This window comes from Myotis daubentonii, chromosome 3 (genome assembly GCF_963259705.1).
Source record: "Myotis daubentonii chromosome 3, mMyoDau2.1, whole genome shotgun sequence".
NCBI lineage: Eukaryota > Metazoa > Chordata > Mammalia > Chiroptera > Vespertilionidae > Myotis > Myotis daubentonii.
The window spans coordinates 169,153,769-169,179,718 of record NC_081842.1 but is presented as its reverse complement, the minus strand read 5'-3'; the positions used below and the strand labels follow the sequence as shown (position 1 = coordinate 169,179,718).

At 36.9% G+C, this 25,950-nt stretch overlaps 1 protein-coding gene across 14 annotated transcripts in view; it reads left to right on the top strand.

Annotated features, from left to right (window-relative positions):
- The window catches only part of SRSF11 (serine and arginine rich splicing factor 11), a 50,544-nt gene that overhangs the window by 6,291 nt on the left and 18,303 nt on the right, over positions 1-25,950 (top strand). For 13 of the 14 annotated variants that reach the window (XM_059689207.1, XM_059689204.1, XM_059689202.1 and 10 more), the window contains exons 2-8: positions 6,381-6,591; positions 11,559-11,692; positions 15,448-15,557; positions 17,430-17,522; positions 19,734-19,783; positions 21,180-21,307; positions 23,141-23,222. In XM_059689207.1, coding sequence (XP_059545190.1) covers positions 6,381-6,591; positions 11,559-11,692; positions 15,448-15,557; positions 17,430-17,522; positions 19,734-19,783; positions 21,180-21,307; positions 23,141-23,222 — 808 coding nt within the window. The remainder of the gene's footprint in view (positions 1-6,380; positions 6,592-11,558; positions 11,693-15,447; positions 15,558-17,429; positions 17,523-19,733; positions 19,784-21,179; positions 21,308-23,140; positions 23,223-25,950) is intronic. The other variant, XM_059689200.1, reaches the window with a different exon arrangement.

Here is a 25,950-nt window from a genome sequence, read left to right as displayed (position 1 = left end):
TTCAAATTTTGGAAACTTTAAATAGTATCATTATTCTCATTTTTCACATAAGGGAATTGGGGCTCACATAACTAATTATGGGCAGTACTTAGAGTAGCTGACAACATACATTGGAGAGTGGAATGGGAGACTTATACTTTGTTACACTCACATAGATACACACTATTTAACATTTTGCATTTATTACTTTATAACAAATTTTTACTATGCCACAAAAAGAAACTTTTTTTAAGTTTTGTTAAAATGTGGGATCTTACATAAGAAACTTCTGTATATATGTTCACTCTTCTGATTCATATTTTTCATGTGAATAATAAAGTAGGATTAGTCCAAGGTACTAGCCTAAAGGAATGGTATATCACTTGTAAAGTAGTTAATGTTTAGCTTTACTAAGCATTTGCATTAGTATTCTCACTTCAACCTCACAACAACCCAGTGAGGTAAGCTTTATTTCAGAGAAGGAAATTGAACCACAATGTAATTAACCAAAGGTCACAATAAACCTAATTGGTGATAGATTCCATCAGTCTGTTCTCTGTATCTGTGAGTCTATTTCTGTGTTGTTTTGTGTGTTTTTTCAAGCTGTGTTTAGACCATGATTACAGTATGCTGTTGTATATTAATCCTTTATCTAGAAGTGTTAACTATTCTTTGGGGGTTTTTTTTATTTGTTCGTATTTTGTGTGTTTTTAATATATATTTTTATTGATTTCAGAAAGGAAGGGAGAGGGAGAGATAGAAACATCAATGATGAGAGATAATCATTGATCAGCTGCCTTCTGCAGGCCTCCTACTGGGGATCGAGCCCACAACCCCCAGGCATGTGCCCTTGACTGGAATAGAACCTGGAACCGTTTAGTCTGCAGGCCAACACTGTATCCACTGAACCAAACCACGAGGCTATTTCTGTGGGTGTTTTGTTGTTGTTGTTCGTTTAGATTGTTCTTTATGTTCCACATATTAGTGAAATCATATGGTATTTCTCTTTCTCTTAACTGACTTATTTCATTTAGCATAATACCTTCTACATCAATCCATGCTGTCAGAAATGGTGATTTTGTTCTTTTTAATGTCTAGGCCTACATTCTTAATCACCTGGAGTGCCTTTATATGTTGGGAGGATTAACAGGCATTTTAAAAGCATTCCATTACTGTACATTCACTTGTTACTGAGTTGAGTATACTTTTTTTTTTACCAGTTTTATAAGACTCTAGAAATAATTTTCTTTCATGAAGAGAAACTAAATTTTATAGCATAAGGGGAAAAAGGAGTTCAAATGGTGCAAATGTTTAATTTCTTGATTTGGAAAAAGTATTTCATGTTAAAATGCTTGAAATGTTAAAAGACTTAAAGATATATATAACTGCCCTAACTGGTTTGGCTCAGTGGATAGAGCGTCAACCTGCGGACTCAAGGGTCCCAGGTTTGATTCCGGTCAAGGGCATGTACCTTGGTTGCAAGCACATCCCCAGTATGGAGTGTGCAGGAGGCAGCTGATCAATGTTTCTCTCTCATCGATGTTTCTAACTCTCTATCCCTCTCCCTTCCTCTCTGTGAAAAATCAATAAAATATATTTATTCCCCAGCCCCCATCAGGGCACATGTGGGAGGCAACCAATCGATGTGTCTCTCTCACATTGATGTTTCTCTCTTTCTCTCTCCCTGTCTTCCACTCTCTCTAAAAATCAATGGAAAAATGTCCTTGGATGAGGAATAACAACAGCAACAAAAAAGCCAAATATCTGTAGGAATAAATTGACTGATTTTCCAAGCTTGGGCATTATAGCTGAGAATACTGTATATATGGATACAGCAGTATCTTAATGCTCAAACTACTACTTTTATTCCTCTATGTTAATCATAAAAATAAAACTTTGAAAAATGGACACATACAGCTTTTTGCCTATAATTTCAAAGTGCTCACAGACCCTGTGCTGTCAATTTTAAAATGTAAGTCTAGAATCCCTACTGTTAATAAGTTGAACAATACGAAACAAGTATTTGGAAATGAACTTAGACTTTTATTATGTCTTGATGTGTGTGTCCATCCATCCATTTGTCATCGTCCTCTAGTGCTAACTCATTCTTTAGTCTCTCCCCTTCATTTAGATGGAGCAGAAGAAAGGGGAGCATGAGATTTACAATTTCGATTTTAAAATAGATATTCATATTTGTAGAATTATCTAATTTATAGAACTGGGAATAGAATGGTAATACAATGATCTAATATGTAGAATTACAGATACAAATTAAAATAGATCTGCAGATAAATTTTTTTAAAGTTACAGATTTGTAAGTAGTAATTTATGTCCTAGGTTTTTCTTAATGCTGTCTATAGCCAAATACTTTGACAGTGCATCTCAATCAAATTTCCCTGTAAATCAAACAAATGTATTCCTGTCTTCATTCACCCAGCCTTTGTTTAACAGATTATGTGAACCATTTGTAAAGTTTCCACCACATAGATGATACTCAGTAAGTTTTTATCAAATGCTGAATTAGTTCCAATATAATATTGTTGGGCATTAGAAACACAAAGATTAATACATTGTCTTTCCTGTCCTCAAAAAGTGTATTTGCTAGAGGAAAAGATCTACTTAACAACTAATTTTATTTTATTTTAAATATATTTCATTGATTTTTTTACAGAGAGGAAGGGAGAGGGATAGAGAGTTAGAAACATCGATCAGCTGCCTCCTGAACACTCCCTACTGGGTTTGTGCCCGCAACCAAGGTACATGCCCTTGACCGGAATTGAACCTGGGACCCTTGAGTCCACAGGCCGATGCTGTATCCACTGAGCCAAACCGGTTAGGGCTTAACAACTAATTTTATAAAAGACCTGTTGCTTTTGCAGATACACAAAATTGTGTCAATTTAGAGGACTCCACCGTCTTTTCCATTAGTGGGTAAGAAGGTATTTAACAACAGAGGTGGCAACTTAGCCAACTGAGAACTTTTATCCAGTAGGTAGAGTGATATCTGTGCCTATTCTGTTTTTAAATTGGAGAACTTCTATCTAAATATGGTGTTTTTTTCTTAGAAATGTCTTTGCTACAAGTAGTTTTCTTTTGTTGTTGTTTTATTGAGATATTAGAGGGCCGATGCATGAAATTCGTGCAAGGGACTCGGCCCTCGAGGCCCCGCGGCCCTGACGACCCCTCACCCCCCCCCCCCACCCCACCCCACTGTTTGTTCTGGAAGGTGTTCTGGAAGGTTGTTCCACTGTCCGGTCTAATTAGCATATTAGCTCTTTATTATATATGATAACTGACTTATAGCACTATGTAAGTTTAGAGTGTATAGCATAAAGGTTTGACTTACATGTATTGTGAAATGATTAAATAAGTTTAGTTAACATCTATCTCATATAAAAATAAAGAAAAAGATTTTTTTTCCTTGTGATGAGAACTCTTGGGATCTATTCTTTTAATAATTTTCATATATACCACACAGTAGTGTTAAGTATAGTCATCATGTTGTATACTATATCCCTAGTACTTATTTTATATCTGGAAGTTTGTACCTGTCAACTACCCTCTTCCACCCTTTCTGGTAATTAGTAACCCTATCTCTTTTTCTGTGAGTTATTTTGTTTGTTTGTTTGTTTATTCGTTTTAGATCCTACTGTAATGTCATATAGTATTTGTCTTTCTTTGTCTGACATATTTCATTTAGCATAATGCCCTCAAGGTCCATCCATGTTTTTGAAAATGACAGGATTTACTTTTTTATTGCTGAATAATATTTGAGTGTGTGTGTGTGTGTGTGTGTGTGTGTGTGTGTGTGTATTCATCCATGGACACTTGCCTGTTTCCATGTCTGAGCTATTGTAAATAATGCTGTTGTGAACATGGGGGTGCAGATATCACTTCAACATAGTGTTTTCATTTCCTTTGGATATATTCCCAGAAGTGGGATTGTTGGGTTATATGGTAGTTATATTTTGATTTTTTTAGGGAGCCTGCATATTATTTTGCATAGTGTCTATACCAATTTACAGTCCCACCAGTAGTGCACAAGGGTTCCTCTTTCTCCACATCCAAACCCAGCATTTATCACCCGTCTTTTTGGTGCTAGCCATTCCAACAGGCATAATGTGTTATCTCGTTATAGTTTTGATTTGTATTTCCCTAAAGATTAGGGATGCTGAGCATCTTTATGGGTACCTATTGGCTATTCATGTATCTTCTTTAGACAAATGTCTATTCGGGTCCTTTGCCGTTTTTAATTGGATTACTGTATTTGTTTTTTCCTGTTATATGACTTCCCTGTATATTTTAGATATCAACTTCTTTTATTTATTATATATGATAACTGACTTATAGCACTATGTAAGTTTAGACAACCCATTCCATAGGTTGTCTTTTCATTTTGGTGATGGTTTCCTTTGCTGTGCAGAAGCTTTTTAGTTTGATGTAGTCCTGTGTGTTTATTTTATTGTTTGTGCTTTTGGTGTCCCATCAAAAAAATCATTGCCAAGTCCAATATCCAGGGGCTTTTTTCCTGTGTTCTTTTCTAGAAGTTTTATGGTTTCAGGTCTTTAATCCATTTTTTGAGTTTCTTTTTGTGAGTAGTGTAATATAGGGGTCTAGTTTCATTCTTTTATATATGAGATCTTTTTTAAAAATATATTTTTATTGATTTCAAAGAGGGAGAGAAACATCAATGATGAGAAAGAATCATTGATCGACTGCCATCCAGCACGTCCCCTACTGGGGATCGAGCCCACAAACCAGGCATATGTCCTGACCTGGAATGGAACCATGACCAACTGATTCATAGTTTGACACTCAACCACTGAGGCACACTGGCTGGGCATGATACACAAATTATTTTTATCAAACTGTTAAGAATCTGTAATTGGCAGTTTAGTACGTATGTCATTTTCAAAATGGTAAGTTACATTTTTTTATTCAGAGATACACATTTGTGATTGACAGAGATTTAGTTGTAATTTGTAATTTTGCTGAGGCTTACATTCACCAACCCATCCTGTTCTATATAAGAGCTAGCAGAAGTAACTTAGCTAGTAAGTAAACTAGGCCAGTTGGCTCTACATCAAATCTCAATAACTTTGTGTTCTGATCTCTCACAAATTATACTCTTAACTGCATTATTTCACACAAGTATTTACTAATGAAAATATTACATAAAGCCTCAGGTGTTAACCTCCAAAAATATTCAGGATCAGGTAAATTATTAAACAATTGTCATAGAATAAATGGCTCTTTATTAAGGCACGTGTTCAACATATTTATTAGGTATTGACTGTGTGACAGACATTGTGCTAGGTCCTAAACTGACCCAGAAAATTCACAGCTTTGCTGTGGGGCAGGGGGTGCATGTCAATATAACAAGTTGAACGTATCCCTTGTTGTTACGCAGAGAAGCTGTGGCAGTGAGAGAAGAAACCCCTACAAAAGATGGCAGATAAAATGAGGGAGGTCATTAATAACTTGTATAAAGACAGTGAAATGAAATATTTTGTCAGGTTTGGGGAACTGCTAGTCATTGAATAACACTAGATGAGAGGAAAATAATTTAGATGTGGCTGAAAAGTTATGCAAGGATCTTTTTATAGTCAAAAGCTTCAAAAATTAAGCAAAAATATGCATGTAAAACAATTTTTTCTGTAGTTTTCAGATCTTATACCTAAATATATTTAGGTACAGCACAATGTGCTCTTAGTCAACCTGTGAAATAAAATTAGCTTATAAAAGCACTAATAAATGTAACATTAAAATACCTTTTTTGAAGGTTTACTGACAAAGCAAATTATAACAATTTAATGTTACCGAGATGCAGAAAATTTTATACTGGTGGAGAGGAAAATCTTGGTAGGTAGGGTGGAAATTTCATTAGTTTACTCCACAGATCTGTAGTTAGAAGTATCTGTATATAAAAATATTGTGGGCATTTTTTAATAAGAATAGTTACTAAAGTGTGCATATTTATTTTGCAGGGGAGTGGATATTGCCTTGAAAAATTCCACTTTTTAAAAAAATAAGGGGGGGCGGAACGAAAAGAGATGACGTATTTCAGTAGACCACGGAGCCTCTTGCGACCTCCTGGCTGCGAGCGAGGCTGGCCTGCGCCTGCGCGGGGCGGAGCCTACGGTGACGCGCCCGTGCGCCGCAAGGCATTGTGGGGAAGTTGGGCCCGCAATTGAGGTGGTTGGAGGCGAGGCCGTTTGTTTTCTCGTGGGCTCGAACTCGCGCGCTCTGTTCCCTCCCCCCCGGCGAGCGGTGGGGCGGAGAAACGGCGGCGGAGGCAGCAGCAGCGGCTGTAACAGTGGACACCCTCCTGTCTCCTCTCCGGCAAACGGTTCCTCTTTCCCCTCCCTCTCACTGTTTGTTGTGTGTTTGATGTGTTAAAGCAGGAGCGAGCAGCGCCATGAGCAACACTACCGTCGTCCCCAGCACTGCGGGCCCGGGCCCCAGCGGCGGGCCGGGTGGTGGCGGCGGCGGCGGCGGCGGCACCGAGGTAATCCAGGTGACTAATGTCTCCCCGAGCGCTAGCTCTGAGCAGATGCGGACCCTCTTCGGTTTCCTAGGCAAGATCGACGAACTGCGCCTCTTCCCGCCGGAGTGAGTATCGTCCACCATCACCGTTTCGCTAACTCCTCCCAGCCTGGGCCTAGCACCATTTCCTAGGCCCTGTCGATGCTTCGGGAGCGGGAGCTTTGGCCGAGCGGCTGCGCGGCCCCTGGGGAAGCATCTGCCTGCTGGGCCGACTAAGGCGGCAGGGCCTGGGGTTCGGGGATTAACCTTCAACCCCCGGCCCCTTAAATCGTGCCAACAGGGTCGTTCTTTGAGCAACTAAAGCATGATAACTGCATTTTATGTGTATTGGTTAATCTTTTTTTTAAAGTTGTTTCTTTGAGTTCTTTGGAAAGTAACAGAATTGCCCGTTCCTATGTAAATTTATTATTGAACTTTGTAGGTGGTCGTTCACTTATTGCTAGGTATTGCTGTTCCGGGATTCTGGCCGACTGAATACATACAGAGTTAATGTATTAACACTCTTCACAGCAGTAAATTCAGTGAACCCGAGTACATAATTTTAATGACAAAAGAAATGGGTTATAGCTGAAAGTTAGAGTTTTCCTTTGTTTAAATAATGTATATAGTTATGATGTTTTACCGTTCTAAGTTTTTAATTTAGAGTATATGGCTTTTTTTATCCTGTTGTCTCACATTTTTATTGCATAAGTATTAAATGAGTGTATTGTAAAGAAAAGTAAAGAAGCTATGACGCTAGATAAGATGTGATAATTATTAGAACAAACATTAGGAATAAAAGAGTCTGCACTCTTTCAAAATTCAAATGTTACTTTCAGTATCTTCTCCCATCCCACTTAGTTTTATGATTTCACTTTAGTTCTAAACAGGAAATAGGAATCTGCTGTTTTGGTGGATGTGATAAATCATTACTCTATGTACTCTCTACACCAAAATAATACAAGTTGACCATACTGTGGTGTTTGTGAGGTATTGTCGTATTTTATCACTTCCTATTTAAAATATTTTCAGATGATTCTTAGTGTTTTCAAATTGTTATGTTGTCTTTACTATTTAGGGGAATATACCTGAGAGAGATTTTAGAATTATTTCATGAGGTGTACAGTTCTGGGAACATGTATTTGTAGTAATCTTGAATAGAAACTCAATTTGCTTTGGTAATGAAGGACAAATAGCTTTCATAATATGAACATACAGAAATAGATGTTTTCCTGTTACTCAGTTTTTCTCACAACATATTCCTCCTTAAGTTGTTAGTAAAATTAATAAACAGTAAATGGCAGAAAAATGAGTCACATTTGATTATATTCAAAGTATTTGAGATACTGGATTTATTTACAAAATAATTCTTTCCAGTCCCACAAGTTATTAAGAATTACAATTAGGGACATGGTTTTAAAGAACTTAAAAATGTTTTAAAATAATGGAATGGTTAAATATCTTATAAAAACAGATCCGATTTCTAATTTTTAGAATTAAAATCTCAAATAAAAATATGGACCACAGTATAACAAGGGTTTCAAATGGTTCACTCCATGCACATTTACACAGGGACCTTTAGTTTTGTCAGCTCCCAGTTGCTGACCTTGAAGTGTTTTGTTTATTTTGAAGATGCTCTTTTTATGATTCATTTATTTAAAAGATAACAAGGGGAGGTGTAATCAGCTTTCTGGCTTATCCTTTACCCATTCCATGGTCAGTATCTTAGAGGGATACTGGACTCAGGGCTTTTTGCTTTACAATCCAAGGAGTAGTTTCATCATGTAACCGGGATAGCAGATGTACACTAGATAATGATTTGGGGTATTGTACATTAAGAGGACATTCCCTGTTTTGGAAGAAGGAGTTATATATTGACACGTTTCTGCTCTTTGACTCCATATGTGTTCCCACATACAGACTATTTTCTCACCTGAAAATGTACAAAGTTACAATGTAGTAAATACTGTATTATCTTAGTGGCTTCCCTAAATTGAATAGTACTTATGTAGATGTTTAATTTTGTTGCTAATCTTAACATCCCAATAGCTCATCTGACCTGCAAAATTTGGAAATATTTGATAGACAGTTTCTTTAAGCTTGCTACAGTTTTCAGTAGTTCCCTGTTGACAATGTGCTATGGAGTCTTAGTAGTCCAAGAGGGTTCATTATGTCAAAACTTGGCTCTTAGACTATGCTTAATTGGCTCAGATTACATAAAATTATGACTATTATAGACACATTTGCACATGGTGTGTTGTTGTTGTTAGGGTGTACATCCTCCTCCCCACCAAAGGCATTCATATCCCCCTGGAACTCTTTTCTCCTCGATATGACCATGATATGCTTATTTCCTTTTGTTGCTCAGATGCCACCTAATCTGTTTCCTGATCACCCTGTATAAAAATACAGCACACCTGCTTCATCTTTATTCAATTTAACTGCTTTGTTTTTCTCTATGGCACCAATCATCAACAGGTTAAGTTTAGTTCTCCCTCTTCTAGAATATGAGGTCATTGGTTGGGGTCATCAATAATTTGGGAGACTGGAAGTTGGCATGTTTTAAAGTACATATATGACTGAGCCCCTGCCTATGGGGTGGGGGGGGGGGGAATCCTGGGATCTGAATCATGCCAAACATTTCAGTGGTAACCTCTTCAAGAAGGTTTCTCCCTTTGTTTTATTCTTGAATCCATCTATTTCCTGGTTCTTCTAAGCCAAAAATTGCTGGCTTATAATTTCACCCAGTGATAAAATTGCCTGTCTTCACAACAGATACTGTAACCCTCTCTTCACTATGACAGCCCTATAGCCATTGAAAGTATCTGTCATTGTTCCTCCCATTTATTCTCTTTTTAAAAGAAAAATGGTTACTTTAATTCTAGTTCCTAAAATGCATGTTGGAAATTAAATAGTGCTAGATGCTTTCTAATTTCATCTTACTCTGCTCTTACAAATGTAGAGGGAGAATGTATTTAACCGTATCTCACAGATGAGTGGACTGTAATTCATGTAGGTAGTTTTTTACACCCAAGCCACTCTACCAGTGTCAGACCTAGTATTGGAACTTCAGTGTTGTGATTGTCCTTTATAACTTGATCATGATTTTCTTGATTTAGCCTCACAACTTGTGAGTGGAATCACTCTTTTACACGTAGTAGGTATTCTTCATATGTTTGGTTTTAGTGGGATTTCATAATGGAAAATATAACTGGAATGTTGATAGGGTAATGATCCCAGCAAAGCATATATATGTCAAAAGTGTGCAGTAACTACAGGCTACTGTAACACTGCAGGTAAACTTAAATTCATTATTTAAGTAAATATTTCAATGACCAAAAATAGATACTTTAATCATTATATGCTACCTTAAAAAAAATTTAAGGTAAACTAAGTTCTCTCCCTTATCTAACTATAGCATTTAAAGAGCTCTTTAGTGGTAAAAATATGGATATCAGAAAAGAAATGCAAATTGCTGTATATAGCTTTAGTACTAAAACTGCTGGAATTGTATTCTTTCCACTACTCTTGGGTGTAACATTATTACATTTTCCACCAGTGGTCCTTCATATTAAAAAAAAAAAAAAAAAAAACAAATACTATGTCTACACTAAAAAACACTGTAGCCTTTCAAAAATATTTAGCAGTAAGCTTCTATGACAAGGTGGCTTAAATTCTATGTGGATGGATATATTGTCAGCTTTGCTTTGAGCTTAGATTAGGATCTATGCTTAGTATCTAAGGGCAATGCTTTGGGTAAACTTACAAATTCTAACGGGTTTGAGGGTTATACAGCTTTATGTTAGTCTTCATTATAAGTAATGAGGTTTTATTTTCATGTTAGCGCACAAATTGGGATGGGGGGGGTCAGCAAATACTTACCTCTGCAATACCTAGGGCAACCAAATCTGATGTAAATACATTTTTGTGGACACTTGAAAATCTAGTTTATTAAGAAAATTAACAATAAGCCTCATTCTAATAACATTCAAAGATACTATAGGATTTTCCTTTTCATTGAGTCTTAAAATGTAATTGGCTTACATTTGGCAGAGGTTCTTTACCCTGGGTGCATATAAAAATTGTCAGAATTAAAATAAAGAAGGGGAAAACACTTAGTACTTCATAAGAGATCTTGATTTAATTGCTGTGGAGTAGAGAGCCAGGGTATTTTTTTCTCCACAGAAGATTCTAATGTATGACCAGGATGATGTGATTACTGCTGCCATAGGGCATTGGTTTTAAAACAACTTTTGGGTTGGGATTAGGGAGTAACTCCTGCCCATATTTAATCTTTCCCTCTCATAGATGGAAAGTTTTGTGGCAGAAATTTGAACCACCCTATATTTAAAACAAAACAAAATCAGCACTCTCTTAATTTATCTTACCTTGTAGTCTGCTATAACTTGTACATTAGCACTTGTTTTTGTTTTATCTAAGAAAGCAGTTTGCTGAGGGAAGTGACTCCCTTGCTTATTGAAATTTTGCATACTAGTAACACTAAAGGGTGGAGTACTGTTGCCATGTGTGCTTAAAATTTTTTCTCTCTCTGATGCTATAGATGAAAGAGGACAGGGCATTTTATTTAGTAGGCAGGTAAAGAAAACTCGATTGTCAAATAGATATACTTTTCCACAATATTCTTTTGTTCCTAAATTGGTGAATTCTGTATATTTTTTGCTCTGAAAAGTTTTCTAAGCCAAGACTACTTGCTACCTGTATTTAAAAATAACTGGTATTGGTATTATTTTTCTTCAAGTGTTGACATTTTTGTGGTCTGCTCAACCTCTGACACTTGAGTTTCAAACAGTTTTTAACTTGGTAAACTATAAAGTTAAACAGTGATTGCATGCGTGCAATTTGCTCTACATGAGTTTAGTGGATAGTTCTTTATTTGTGAAGTCATTTTTTAAAACTAGGTAACTAATATATGTGCAGTTACTAATATCTGCCTATTTCACTTTAGAAATGCAGGTGTGGGTTTATGAATCATACACTTACGTTTTAGTTGATATTCTTTTCCTCTACTTTTATGCAATTTGTTTGTTTTTCAGTGATTCACCTTTGCCGGTCTCATCCCGTGTCTGCTTTGTTAAATTCCATGATCCGGACTCAGCAGTTGTGGCACAGCATCTGACAAACACTGTATTCGTTGACAGAGCATTGATAGTCGTACCATATGCAGAAGGTTTGTGCTTTGTTTACCTACCTATGTGGGCATCCAATGATGACCATCTACCTCAGTATAGTTTTTAGAGTGAGTGTTAGTAGCATGTTAAAAATCTAAGCTATTAACAATTTGAAACCCTTGTTATACTGTGGTCCATATTTATACTTGAGATTTTAATTCTAAAAATTAGAAATCAGATCTGTTTTTATAAGATATTTAACCATTCCATTATTTTAAAACATTAAGTTCTTTAAAACCATGTCCCTAATTGTAATTCCTTAAGATACATTTACTTAGTTAATGTAACATTGAGTTTTACGAAAAAGTCCTGAAGGTGAATGGTTCACTCCATGCACATTTACACAGGGACCTTCAAATAGATGCATGATGTTATTTCTGTTTTGAATAAAGGACTGGGCTTTATTTTTTTAGTGCTTCCTCACTGACAACTTTACAAAAAGATCCCATATTGAATTCCAGTATACCAAGGGTTGCAATGATTTTGGTTTGTATGAAAATTCAAGATTTCCTATAGCCTAGGTGCCAGATGGGCACTGGGTGTTTTGTTTTTATTGCCAGATTTTCTTGTTCATTCTTGCTATATTTTCTAGAATATCTCTAAATAATAAATTCTTCTCTCTGTTATTTGTGTGTGTGATTTTTGTAGTGGAGAAGGCAAATGCAAAACTCTTCCTGATGACTGAAAAACAGTGGGTCCTCTGCAGCTACAGGGGATTCTAGACATTAACTAAAGGCCAGCAAGCACTCAAGTCCCCCAAGTGTTTTTCTGGTGTAACCATTTGTTAACTACATTTTCTTTTCTTTTTACATTTTAGGAGGTTAAAGTAACTTGACAGAAATAATGAGCAGGGTTTGGGGGTCTTAAAAAAAGCCACTGTGACAAGACAGCACTATTTTAATTCCATTTTGTAAATTTTCTAAGCCATATTTTATAATTAGTTTGTTCCCAATGTACTGCTACTTTATTTGCTTTTTGTTATCTATAAATTTTGATCAAAGAAATAACTGAAATATAAAATTACTGGATTTTAATTAAGTTAATAATTACGGGGTTTTAAGTTAATTTTCCCCTTTCCTTAATGTACTGGTCAGTGGAAGCAGAATCTTGATATTGTTTACTTTAAATGCTATCTCGGCTCTTTGAATACCAATGTGAACATTTACACCATACCTTGTAAAAGTTGTGAAATGTCTAGTCCTTAAAACTTAAACAAATTGCCTCTGGTTTCTAAAGAAATTAAGTTGCATTCATAGATGGGGTAAAGGCATCTATATAATAGTACATCTATCTCTATGATATTAAAGTGTGTCGACTAATTTAAAGGTTTTAAAATATATATGCTGATAAACATTTGATTTAGTGTGTTTTGATTAAGCAATTCTTTTTATATCAGTTTGCCTGTTGTAGGATAAGACTTATCACCAAAAGAAAATTTACAGAATTCCAATTTAGAATAAGTAAAATATAGATGATAGTTTTTGGAATAAGGGTCAAATCATGTGAGTAATGTACAAAACATTAGCCTTTAAATTTAAATAATTCTTATTGGCTAAGTTTTATATTATAGTTCCCGAGCCCTGGACATAATACAGTATATCATCATATAATTGGCTTTTATAAATATTTTGACTATGGTAATTTTTCTGAATCTATTTCAGAAGTGAAATATTTAGGAGTGTATGTGGAATTACCAAAATACTTAGTTCTGGAATCTATTTTTAGTGTATTTAATAATGGTATGGTATGCTGTATTAATGTTATCTCCACTAAATAACTGATGTACTCAATCCATTTGTCACCATTCACCCTAGTTTTAGCTTTGACACTTTGGTGTTGCTTCTTGATCATGTTTTAGAACAATAGACACAAAGTATACGGTAAGGAATAATCTTTAATTGGTAAAACTGAGATAGCTGGATTTGGAAGGAGCTCTTAATAGTAATGGATTTGGGGGTTATTTAGGTTCCTTGGTTAATGTTTGTTTCTTTTGTCTGTTTCTTTTTCTTTCATTTCTACACATTCATGCAGTATTTCATGGTTCTATCAAAGCAGCAGTAAAAAAAATACTCTTGACGCATGAAAATTAACTGGTGAGGGGCCTCATTGCTATTTTTAAATTGTAGTTTTATTTTCAAATAGTCTTTTTTTAATCAGAGGATCAGATGCATGACTTTTTTTTAATGGATGCAGATCTTCTACCAGGTGTCTCACAATAAATTCAAGAGGATTGTAGTTTGCCAGAAATGTTGCAAATGCACTAATTTGAATAAGATGTTGATATTTAATATTATCCTCTTGAGACATAATTTTGCATGCAAGATTATCCCATAATCTTTGTAGGTTTGTTAATATTAATGCATTAATGCCCTATATCTAAATGATCTTCTCCCTCCCCATCCCCCCTCCATAACTCTGGGTATCTAAATTGATGACAGCTCTGACACAAGCAAGATAACAGTGCTGTGTAGTATACATTTGTTTATATTATCGGCACTTCTCAGTATAGGTGGAAGGAACCATTACCTTTATTTAACAGTGGTTTTTCTTTTTTGTTGTTGTGTTTTACAGTTCTTTTCCCTGGTTCAGCCTGAACTATATACCAGGCCCTGCTGAAAATACCACCCAACAGTTTTCTTCTGCAGCTTATCCAGTTTCTCTTAAGTGCCCTGTACATATTGTATGTTTTATGATGAGATGCAGTTTCTTAATATGTATTACAGAAATACTACTGGTATTTGCAAATATATAGTTTAATTGTATTATTGAACTCTCATTTTGGGGGCTTGGGCACATTAACAGATTAATCCATTTGTATAGGGCTTTTGCTGTTGGATAGAATTTAAATTGTGTACATAAATATTTGTTTTAGGACCCTTAGATGTTATCTGAATACACAGTTTAGGCTTTAAAAACAGATATACATGTTTTTGACTTTAGGAGTTTGCTTAAGTTAGCTTTTGAACTCACACTGTATAGCAGCATTTTTTGGTATGGTTAGCATGGCACATGCTGGAATATAAAGCATTTTACTGTACAGGTAAGGAATGTGCCATGTTATTTTACCCCTTCTCTCTCCCTCTCTCTCTCTCTCTCTCTTACTCCCCCACACACATCCAGTGTGTATTCAGAGACCTTCAGAAACATTCATTTTCATGAGTCAGCAAAAGCCCTACACTTGATTCCAACAGAATATTTCCTTTACATACTTTCCTTCTCTTAATTTTTACAAAATTTGTATGGTAGGTGTAAAAGAAAATCATAGTAACTGTACCATATTATTAACCCCTAAATCAAACTTTTTTTGTCTTGTGTATCTTGATTTTTCTGTGTGCTTTATAGTGAAGCAGCCGACACGAGTCGTTGTTCATAAAACAGCTTTTGAAAGTTGAGAGCACACCCCTGGAGAACCGACTGTGCTTGCTTACGTTTGGTTCATGACTTAAAAATCGAGTACAGGTGATGAAATCTTGGCAGTGTTAACAAAAAAGTAGTGTGTATTGTGCTATTTTTTTTTACTCTAGAAACTTAACCATTTGTAGAGAAAAAAAGGAAACAAACTTTCACACATTGAAGTTTCATTCTGACATAAAGTTAATGATAAATAATAATAGAAATCAAGCTTTATATTTTAGCGAACATAAGTACTTTCAACAAACTCAGATGGTGTATCAGGGAGACATTTTCTGGGTGTTTTTGTGTGTTTTCTGTCTTGCAAAAGGGTGTGTTCTAATGCAAGGATGTTTCTCTGCAGGAGTTATTCCTGATGAGACTAAGGCTTTGTCTCTGTTGGCACCGGCTAATGCAGTGGCAGGTCTTCTGCCTGGTGGTGGACTCCTGCCTACTCCTAACCCACTTACCCAGGTACTAGCTCTATTGAAATCTTAAAGGATAGAAAGGAACACAGAATTGTGGATAAAGCTAAACATATTTGAGCTTTTTAAGTATTGTGATTCTAGTTCACAGAATGATACCATTGTTTATGATATTAAAGGCTATTGCAATCGTAAATCCTAAAGAGAATCTCTTAGGAGTTTGCATTTTAAGAATATCTGTTACATTGGTTTTGCCACTGATTCAGAATAACTCAGTAATGTGAAAAAAAATTTCGTGGAGCATAGTTTGTTTTAACCTGGAAAAAAAGTAAAGGTGAATTTCAGACTTGTTTCTTTACCAATGTTTTTTAATCTTTTGCTCTTAACTGGGGGTTTGAATTAAGTAGGTGTCTTGAAATAAAAATGTATTTGTGGATATATATTTGATATGAGGAATAAAATATTCAAGTTGGAGAAAAATTTACTTGGTAATATAAAATGCATATCATTATAGAGGCAAAAGGTTCTTTAAATGTTATGTATTGAAACAACTCAGAAAGACTGTAACTGGTCAGTGGTTTCACAGATAAAGCAAATGATAGAGCCTCAACTAGAACTTTATAACAACATTCTTTTTATTAAATTATTTTGCCTGTCCAAATAGTTTAGTTAACTGTTAAGTGAACAGTATGTATTATGAAGGAGAATGAGATCAGGAATTCCCAGCTTTTATGAGTATGACTTTGATTGTCCCATATAAAATGTGGACTTTGAGAAATTTGTAGACAATTTTGATATATAAAATTGTGTAAAAGCCAAAATAGCTTATATAATAGTATTAACACAGTTTTTTAACTGTACTTAGTAAATAGTTAAATCACAGAAAATTTGGAACCTTATATTTATTAAAAATTAATTGGAAGCTAGGAGAACTTTTATAGAGAAGGTCAAACTGCCTTCAAAGCTATAAGATTTTGTGTGGTTTGTATCTGAAATTATTGATTAATCAGAATTATATTGGACAGGAGACATAATCACACAGTACTTTGAACAGTGAGAGTTTAGTATAAGGAATTAGTAACTTGTAACTGGACCTTACTAAGGGAACTGTAAGAATACATACATTGCAGATATAGGAAGCAACCATTACTTCTAGGGCTGAAGAAGAAAGAGTACAAGGGGAAAAAACACATTTTGATGAAAGGGCTTTGCAACGCTCCTCGCGTAAGATTCAGACCTTTGAAAGGGTTGGATGCTAAAGAAGTTTCCCAGGGTGCCACAGAACTTGTTAGGTAGTTGCCCAAGAAGATGGCTCTGCAACTTTCTGAGAGGTGAAGGCCACTGGGTATTTCATATGGTGCTACAGTAACAATCAAAAAGGGAACATAGAAACAAGGAAGAAAAATCCATTTTACAATGTCATTCCAGTTCTTATCCCCCAGTAGATAAAGCTTTTAAGATTCCATCTGTCAATGGAGAAATGCTATCTTCAATATCACAAAACAGGGCAAAGAACTGGATTTGGAGCTAAGAGACAAATATTTTTGATTGGCACAAAAACATATTGAATTTTTCCCCCTAAATTCTTATTGTAGGGATAAATGTGCTATAATGACAGGTGGAAAATGAGGCCAGAGGTAGGCAAACTATGTCCATTTGTTTGTTGTATATGCCTGTTTTCAGGCTATAATGGTAAACTCAAGTAGTTGCAACAGACAGCACATAGCCTATGGACTTAAACTTAGTTCTTTGCCCTTTAGAGGGCAAAATAAGGTGACAACCTCCACACACACATCTCTCTCTCTTTCTCTTTCTCTCTCTCTCTCTCTCTCTCTCTCTCTCTCTCTCTCACACACACACACACACACACACACACTATAAGGAACAAATGAAATTTTAAATAAAATTTGTAATTTCACAGATTGGCGCTGTTCCATTGGCTGCTTTGGGAGCTCCTACTCTTGATCCTGCCCTTGCTGCACTTGGGCTTCCTGGAGCAAACTTGAACTCTCAGGTATAATTTCAATACCCTTCAACTTTGAGCTCATTATAATTAAAGACTTTATTTTATTTGTAACTATTACTGGGCATTTAAAAAGTGGAAGATAACTAATTACTATGGTGTAGTATTTTTTCTCATATAGTCTTGTTAAAAAGATTTAAAAGATCACTGCATTATTAGCCTATTAACCCATTAAAGAATTTTACTTTATATAATTTTATTTTATTTTTTTAGTCCTCATCCAAGGATTTTTTGTTGTTGACTTTTATTTTATTTTTTTTTTAAATATATTTTATTGATTTTTTACAGAGAGGAAGGGAGAGAGACAGAGAGTTAGAAACATCGATGAGAGAGAAACATCGATCAGCCGCCTCCTGCACATCTCCCACTGGGGATGTGCCCGCAACCCAGGCACATGCCCTTGACCGGAATCGAACCCGGGACCCCTCAGTCCGCAGGCCGACGCTCCATCCACAGAGCCAAACCGGCTTTGGCTGTTGTTGACTTTTAGAGAGAGAGAAACATCACTCAGTTGCCTCCTGTGCGCACCCTAATCAGGGATCCAGCCTGCAACCTAGGTTATGCGCCCTGACCACAAATCGAACCTGCAACTTTTTTTGGTATACAGAACAGTGCTCCAACCAATTAAGCCACCTGGCCAAGGCAAAAATTTTTCATTTTACATAGTTCAAAGTAGAGAGTAGTTTCACAGAAATTTAATACATCATATGTTATGGAGACTTTTTTTTTCTGTCATTTGCTCACTTGGAAATTTTCTCGCATTGTAATTTGGCTGAACCTTTTTGGACATCCTTTGTAAAAATATTTTGATTTATTATCTTGACTAAGTACTTTGAGTTGTGTTTTACATGTTTCTTTTAAGCATTACTTTCCGTCATAAAGTCTTAAATAAGCAGGAGGTAATCCTGTATAATAAAAGCATATGCAAATTGTCCCCTCAACCTGAGTTCTTCCAGGAGTATGACCACGGGGTGGGGACAGGGCTGGCCAAGGGAAGGGAGGGAGGCCCTGGCCGGTAGCTGCTGCAGGCGGCTAGGGGAAGGGAGGGAAGCCCTGGCTGGAAACAGGCAGCGGCTAGGGACCCTACCAGTGCATGAATTTCGTTCACTGGGCCTTTAGTTTTTCTATAAAAAGTAGATTGTTCAGTTTTATAATCTTCACTAGAGGCCTGGTGCATGAATTCACAGGAGGTTGGCCCTCCGGGGAGGGGCCGCGAGAGGGATCCAGGGTATGTCCAGACCATCTCGTTCAGTCCCTGTCTGCTGGACCCCAGCAACAAGCTAACCTACCAGTCAGAGCATCTGCCCCCTGGTGGTCAGTGCATATCATAGTGAATGGTTGAGCGGTCTTAGCATATCATTAGCATATTATACTTTGATTGGTTGAACAGCCAACTGGGTGACCAGACACTTAGCATATCAGGCTTTTATTATGCTCCAACTGGTAGGTTAGTTTGCTGCTGGGGTCCAGCCATTTGGGACTGAGCAAGACAGGCCAGACACACCCTGGAGCCCTCCTGCGGTCCCTCCCCAGCCGCAATCATGCACCAGTGGGGTCCCTCGACCTGGCCTGTGCCCTCTCACAATCTGGGACACCTCAGGATATCGGAGAGCCAGTTTTGGTCCAGTGGCGGAACGACCAGTCACTATGACATGCACTGACCATCAGGGGTCAGACGCTCAATGCAGGAGCTGCCCCCTGGTGGTCAGTGCACTTATACGGGGGAGCACCGCTCAGCCAGAAGCCAAGCTCATGGCTGGCAAGCACAGCGGCGGTGTCGGGAGCCTGTTCCCCATCCATGTCAGTCGGACATCCCCCAAGGGCTCCCAGACTGTGAAAGGGCGCAGGCTGGGTTGAGAGGACACCCTCTTCCCCCCCCCACTCCCCCCAATGCAGGAATTTCATGCACCGGGCCTCTAGGATATTTAACTTGGATAAAGCACCTTTGAGTATCCAATCAGTACTATAGTAACTAATGTCATCTGTTTCTTGTTTTATTTTTTAATGTGGCTACTGGAAAACTTAACTGACATTCGACTGGCATTGTATTTCTGTTGGTCATTGATGTGCCTGGTATGTTACTTTTTGTAGGTTTGCCAGGGTCTCCTAGGACATTTCAACATCCTGAGAAAAATAAAAGGAAATCATTATTGCTTCATGTATTCTCACTGTTGTTATGTTTTGTGGTGTTTTTTTTTTTAGTCTCTTGCTGCAGATCAGTTGCTGAAGCTTATGAGTACTGTTGATCCCAAGTAAGGTTTTTTTCTGTTTTTCCATTGATGATATGGATATAGTATTTGAATGTCTAGAGAACAGTGTTTTGATAGCTAAAAAGAAAGTTATCTCAAGGCATGCAATACGTAATTCAGTTTTCTAGAAACAGAAAAATCCAGTGGTGAGTCCATCAATAAGAGGATTTTGTGTTAGTGTAATTTGAGTATTTCAAAATGATTGTAAATAACTTATACCAAAATAATGGGGAAAGCGCTAAACACTATTTTTAGTTGATTCGTTTAAAGTACATATTGAATGCCTACTATAAAGTTGTATCTTTATAGCATTTATACACTAGTTTGGAGGGGAGATGTTATTTAAAGCATGTGGATCCAACTAGATGAAGCACAGGGATGCTATGGAAAGAACTTATTACAAGAACTTAGTTTGAAGATCAGAGAAGCTAAGCCCTAGGGGATGAATAGGAGTTAGGAGACATAAATGAGGGAAAAACAATCCTAGAGCCAAGGACTGGCATATGTCACCATAATAATGGCCAACATCTTTTAGGTGCTTTGAAAAGTTCTCTTCATGCTGTCACTTTTCTATTTCCTACTTGGTATACATAAAACAAAGTCATAGTTACTTTCATTGTAATTTGTCAGTATGTTAAATTTGAACTGAAACCTTTTTCTCCTTGGTGGAAGTCACTATCAATAAGTGGAAGAGTATGGGAAAAGGGAAGACAGGATTATTTCGCTGTAGTACTTTGTGGACTTTTTTCTTAAAAACGAGATAAAGTTCAAGCGGATACCTGTCACCCAGCTTATAAAATGAAATATCAATAAAGTTGAAATTGCCTGCGTACCCATTTTTAGTTACATTTCCCACTCTCCCCACAAATGACTACTGTCCTAAATTTGGTGTCTAATTTTTTCTCACATGTATAAACCCTTTAAAAGTGTATCTTTAGCCTTTCCGATCAGGAATTTCATGAGTAACTTGGTTGTGCCATCAGCCTCTGCCCCAGTTTCTTCCACAAACTTAAAATGCTCTTCCCCGACAGAATTATGATTTTAAGTCATATGAAGAAAAGTTTCATTATTCAAAAATCTTTAGCATTAGCATATTTCCATGTACTAGCATTTCACAAAATGTGTTTATGGAAATTGGATGAATGTTCATTCAGGTTTAAGAAGGCATTTTTCTTATTTCAGATATCCTGAGTCTTTAAAATGCAGGTGGCATTTAAATATTCAAAAGGGTACTTATATTATGTATGGTTTTACCAAAAAAAAAAAAAAAATGGAATCCTCCCCCTTTTTCCCAAGGAATGTCTTACTAAAATGTAAAATGTTATATGAAACGTATTTACTTGAAATGCTGTTGTGCATTTTAAAATGTTTCCTATCTCAATTCTTGGTTCTGTTTCAGGTTGAATCATGTAGCTGCTGGTCTTGTTTCACCAAGTCTGAAATCAGATACCTCTAGTAAAGAAATAGAGGAAGCCATGAAGAGAGTACGAGAAGCACAGTCCCTAATATCTGCTGCCATAGAACCAGGTAAAATATGTTAATGCACTTGTATTGAATATTAAACTACATGATTGTTTGCAAATATGATTAGTGCTTTAGTTTGAAAAGTTTTTGACTTAATACTCTAGTAATTTTTTCAAATTCTGATAGAAAATCATTTAGTGGAGTGATTTTCAGTAGGTGTGTGGGGGGGACCGGTTGGAGTTGACACCCAGACATACTTGGAAATATTTAGAGACACTTAGTAGTTGTGCTGGTACCAAATGTATCTCATGGGCAGAGGGTCAGGGATATTGCTAAACATCCTTCACCATACAGGACAGGCACCACCCCTGCTTCAAATGATCCATTCCTAAATGTTAGTAGAGCCTAGGACGGGTGGGCAAACTTTTTGACTCAAGGGCCACAATGGGTTCTTAAACTGGACCGGAGGGCCGGAACAAAAGCATGGATGGAGTGTTTGTGTGAACTAATATAAATTCAAAGTAAACATCATTACATTAAAGGGTACAGCCTTTTTTTTTTTTTTTTTTTTTTTTTTTTTAGTTTTATTCATTTCAAACGGGCCAAAATCCGGCCCTCGGGCCGTAGTTTGCCCACGGCTGGCCTAGGATTATCTAATAATTAGTGTGATTTTTTTGTTTGTTTTTTAATTTATAGTTTGGGGTTGTTTTTTATCATTCATGTTTGTTATATGGGGATAGCCTAATTGATTTTAGTCTTTTATTTGACCAAGAGATGATGCTTCTGTTGATGCCATTTGTTTAAAGAAAAGCAGACCTTATTTTTTGCAGATTATCTTTTGAGATGGAATGAATGGTTATCCTATTGTTGGCCTGTGTTTCAATCTTTGATTCCCCTATTAAATAATGTTTTATTTTTCACTGTTACTTCTTAGTAAGTAGGAAGAATTTTTAGTAGGTAGAGCTTTTGAAAAATAATTTATATACAATATTGGATGAGTTAATACTAAGTGCTTTATGTGTGTTGCCTCATTTAACAAAACGTTATCCCAAGGTAACATGTCAAACGGGACCTGATACTTTCAGTACACAACTGGATCACTGACACCAAAGCTAGAATACCGTGCTGTAATTGTGTTCAGTGAAAACTTATAATCAGAATGACTAAAAGTGGTTTCTGTATGAATTTTTTTCTCCACTGTTTTTTAAATTATTAATAATGACATTAACAGTAATTTGAATTCTGTTAATGAAAGGCTCTGAATGTGAAAGAGGACTCATTCTCACTGAGATGATTGCTCATAAGTGTAATGGCTTTATTTCTCTTGTTATGTGTTATTTAAAAACTAGGAAATGGGACAGATCATTCTAGATCTATTTCCTCTACACAGTTAAACATTGGTAAGGAAGAGGAAAGACAGATTATGAGGCTATGGCTGGTTTTCTCAGTGGTTAGAATGTTTGCTCATGGACCAAAGGGTTAACATATTAATCTCAGTGAAATTTGTGAAAGTAGTACCTGGGAGTGGAAAAAGGGACTCCTTGTTTATAAAACTTTAAAGAATAAAGGGTGAAAAAGGTAACTCTTCATAGATTATTTTATGAACAACACTTATCAGACTCCTGAGTCTAGAAAATGAAATTGTCCATTTGGCTAGCCAAAATCAGAAGTCTAATTTGAATCTATCAAAACCCTGGATAATTTGTGTCACTTCAGTAAGCTTCAAAGTTTTGATTGTAAAATGATCACTTACAATATTTAAGGAATTAATGTAAATGCTGAAAATTAAGATGATGAAATTCTTACCCAATTCCTAAATGAGATTACATTAATTCCTGAATCAGATTAATCTATTTGATGGTTTTAAAATCCAGATTTATTTTCTTTTAAATCCAGATAAAAAAGAAGAAAAACGAAGGCACTCAAGATCAAGATCACGCTCTAGGAGGAGGAGGACTCCTTCATCTTCTAGACACAGGTTAGATAGATTGCTTTTGGTATTCAGTTGTACAAAGATGAATTTGGTATGCCACATCCTTCATAATTTACTGACTCTTCACCTTGCATCTTCTGGTTAAACTGTGTTTTAGTAACCAATCCTGTTAGCAGAGTGTGTAAATAATCTTCACACATGCATAAATGGAGAAAAGGTATGGTCCTAAGTAGGTGATTGGTACTTTAAAACCCAAAAACATTCAGGGGCAGGAGAAAGGCACTGGGACTTGAGCACTAAATTAGTACTATGGGAAGACCCTTACTTGAAACTTTGACTTGAATTCTAGTTTTGCTTTTCTCTAGTCTCTCCTAAGACTTAAGTTGGAAGGTCATCATGCAACCTATAGATTGATTCTCTAATGCATGAATATTTGCAAATGACACCACTTGCTGTTCTTTTGAGATTGTTTTTTGTTTTACTGGATACATTAAATGATTCTATAACTTTTTATCATATCTAGAGTAAGACTAAATAAATTTATTGCCTTTTCCACATGACATCCCTGTATAAATTTGTAAGGTTTGCTAAACCAGTAGATCTCAAACTTGCTGGTATTAGGACCTCTTTATACTTAATAGAAAATATGAGAACCCCAAATAGTGTTTGATTATATTGATCATAGCTATTAATGTCGGCCATATTAAAAAAAATTTTTTTTAATATATCTTTATTGATTTCAGAGAGGAAGGGAGAGGGAGAGATAGAAACATAAGGAGAGAATCATTGATTGGCTGCCTCATGCACACCCCCCACTGGGGATCAAGCCCACAACCTGGGCATGTGCCCTTGGCCTGAATCAAACCTGGGACCCCTCAGTCCGCAGGCCGACGCTCTGTCCACTGAGCCAAACCAGCTAGGGCGGCCATGTTAAAATTGAAAAATGACAGTAAACCCATTCATGTTAACACAACTTAGAAACTACTAACTTTCTAAAAATATATGGTTTTTTTTATTGATTTCAGAGAGGAAGGGAGAGGGAGAGAAATGGAAACATCAATAATGAGAATCATCGATTGGCTGCCTCTTTCCCGCCCTCTACTGGGGATGGAGCCCTTAACCTGGGCATGTGCCCTGATCAAGAATCTCACCATAATCTCCTTGTTCATAGGTTGACTTTCAACCACTGAGGCACACCAGCCAAGCAAAACTAAACTTTTTAAAGAAAAAATTAGAAGAGTGACTGTTGTACTTTTTGCAAATCTCTTTAACATTTATAATATAGACACACAAGATTCTACATTCAATAAATTTTGGTTATATAGAGAAAATCTGCCCTGACTGGTTTTCCTCAGTGGTTAGAGCATCAGCCAGCAAGCCAAAAGGTCACAAGTTTGATTCCCAGTCAAGGACGTGTACCTTAGTTACAGGTTTGATCCCTAGCCTTGGTCTGAGTGCAAGTGAGAGGCAACCAGTCGATGTGTCTCTCACATCAATGTCAATGTTGATGTCTCTCCCTCTCCCTCTCCCTCTCCTTCTCCCCTCCCTTCCTTCCACACTCTCTCTACAGATCAATGGGAAAAAATATCCTCAGGTGAGGATTAAAAACTATGTATATATACACACACACACACACAGAGAGAGAGAGAGAGAGAGAGAGAGAGAGAGAGAGAGAGAGAGAATCTGGCTTCACAAAAACATCGTTGGATGCCGGGGTCCAGCCCCAGCAGGTCCAGGGGTCCCCAAAGGTGTGGACGGAGTCGGCGAAGAAGGAATGACACGGAGACAGCGTTCAGTTGATCAGCAGCCTAGCCAGGATCTCCAGCCAAGTTCTGGTCTTGATCTCCAGAGAGGCTCTGCTTCGGATCTCCAGCGAGGTTCTGTAGCCATGTTCCCTCGCTAGGTTCTCCAGCCAGGTTCTGTCCAGGCTCTCCAGTCAGGTTCAGTGTCCAGGTTCCAGTCAGGTTCTCCTGCCAATCTCTGTAGTCAGGTTCAGTCCAGGATCCCTTGCCATGTTCTCCTGCTAGGCTCTGTCTCTAGGCTCCGAGGCCAGTCCCTCTCCAGGATCCTCCGGCATGCTCTCTCCAGCGAAGTTCTTCTGTCTCTAGGCTCTGTGTAGGCTCTGTCTTCTTGATTCTGTTCTAAGTTCTGCCTCTTTCTGTCTTGTTACAACTGTATTTATACCAGTTGATTCAATCCTATCAATCTCTATTATAGAGGTTAGGGCGTTTCTTATCTCCATTCCAGGGAGAAAAGATTATGTAGTTTAAGCATGATTGTTCGTAGTTAAAGGGATTAATTACCCGCCTGGCACTTAGTTGAGGGGTTTTATTCCCTCCCTAACTTCAGGGGAAAATCCCTACCTGGGGATTCAACCTTTCTCGGAGAGGTGACCTTGGTTAAAACACAGCGCCAAGAAGGTGAGCAAACATATTAAGAACCGTATGCCATATATGCCAGGTCCCTTGAAACAGCAAGCATGGACCGGCTCCCGGCAGTTGGAAAAGGAAAAAGTTGTACTTTTTTCCAGGTAAACTGCAACTAGTGTTCTTTGATATACCACCAAAACTTGACCTGTGATAGTTTCTTAAAAGATAGCTGCAGTAGGGAATCTGAAACCATAAATGAACCTTTCATACCCTCTTAAACTTTGAATGAATCTTTTTCCCAAACATCCTTTTGTAAAATTGTGTGTTGGTGATTTGCAAAATAATCAATTCATTGCTTTATGCAAGTTTTCAAATGTTGACATGTTTTGTTATATGACAACAAA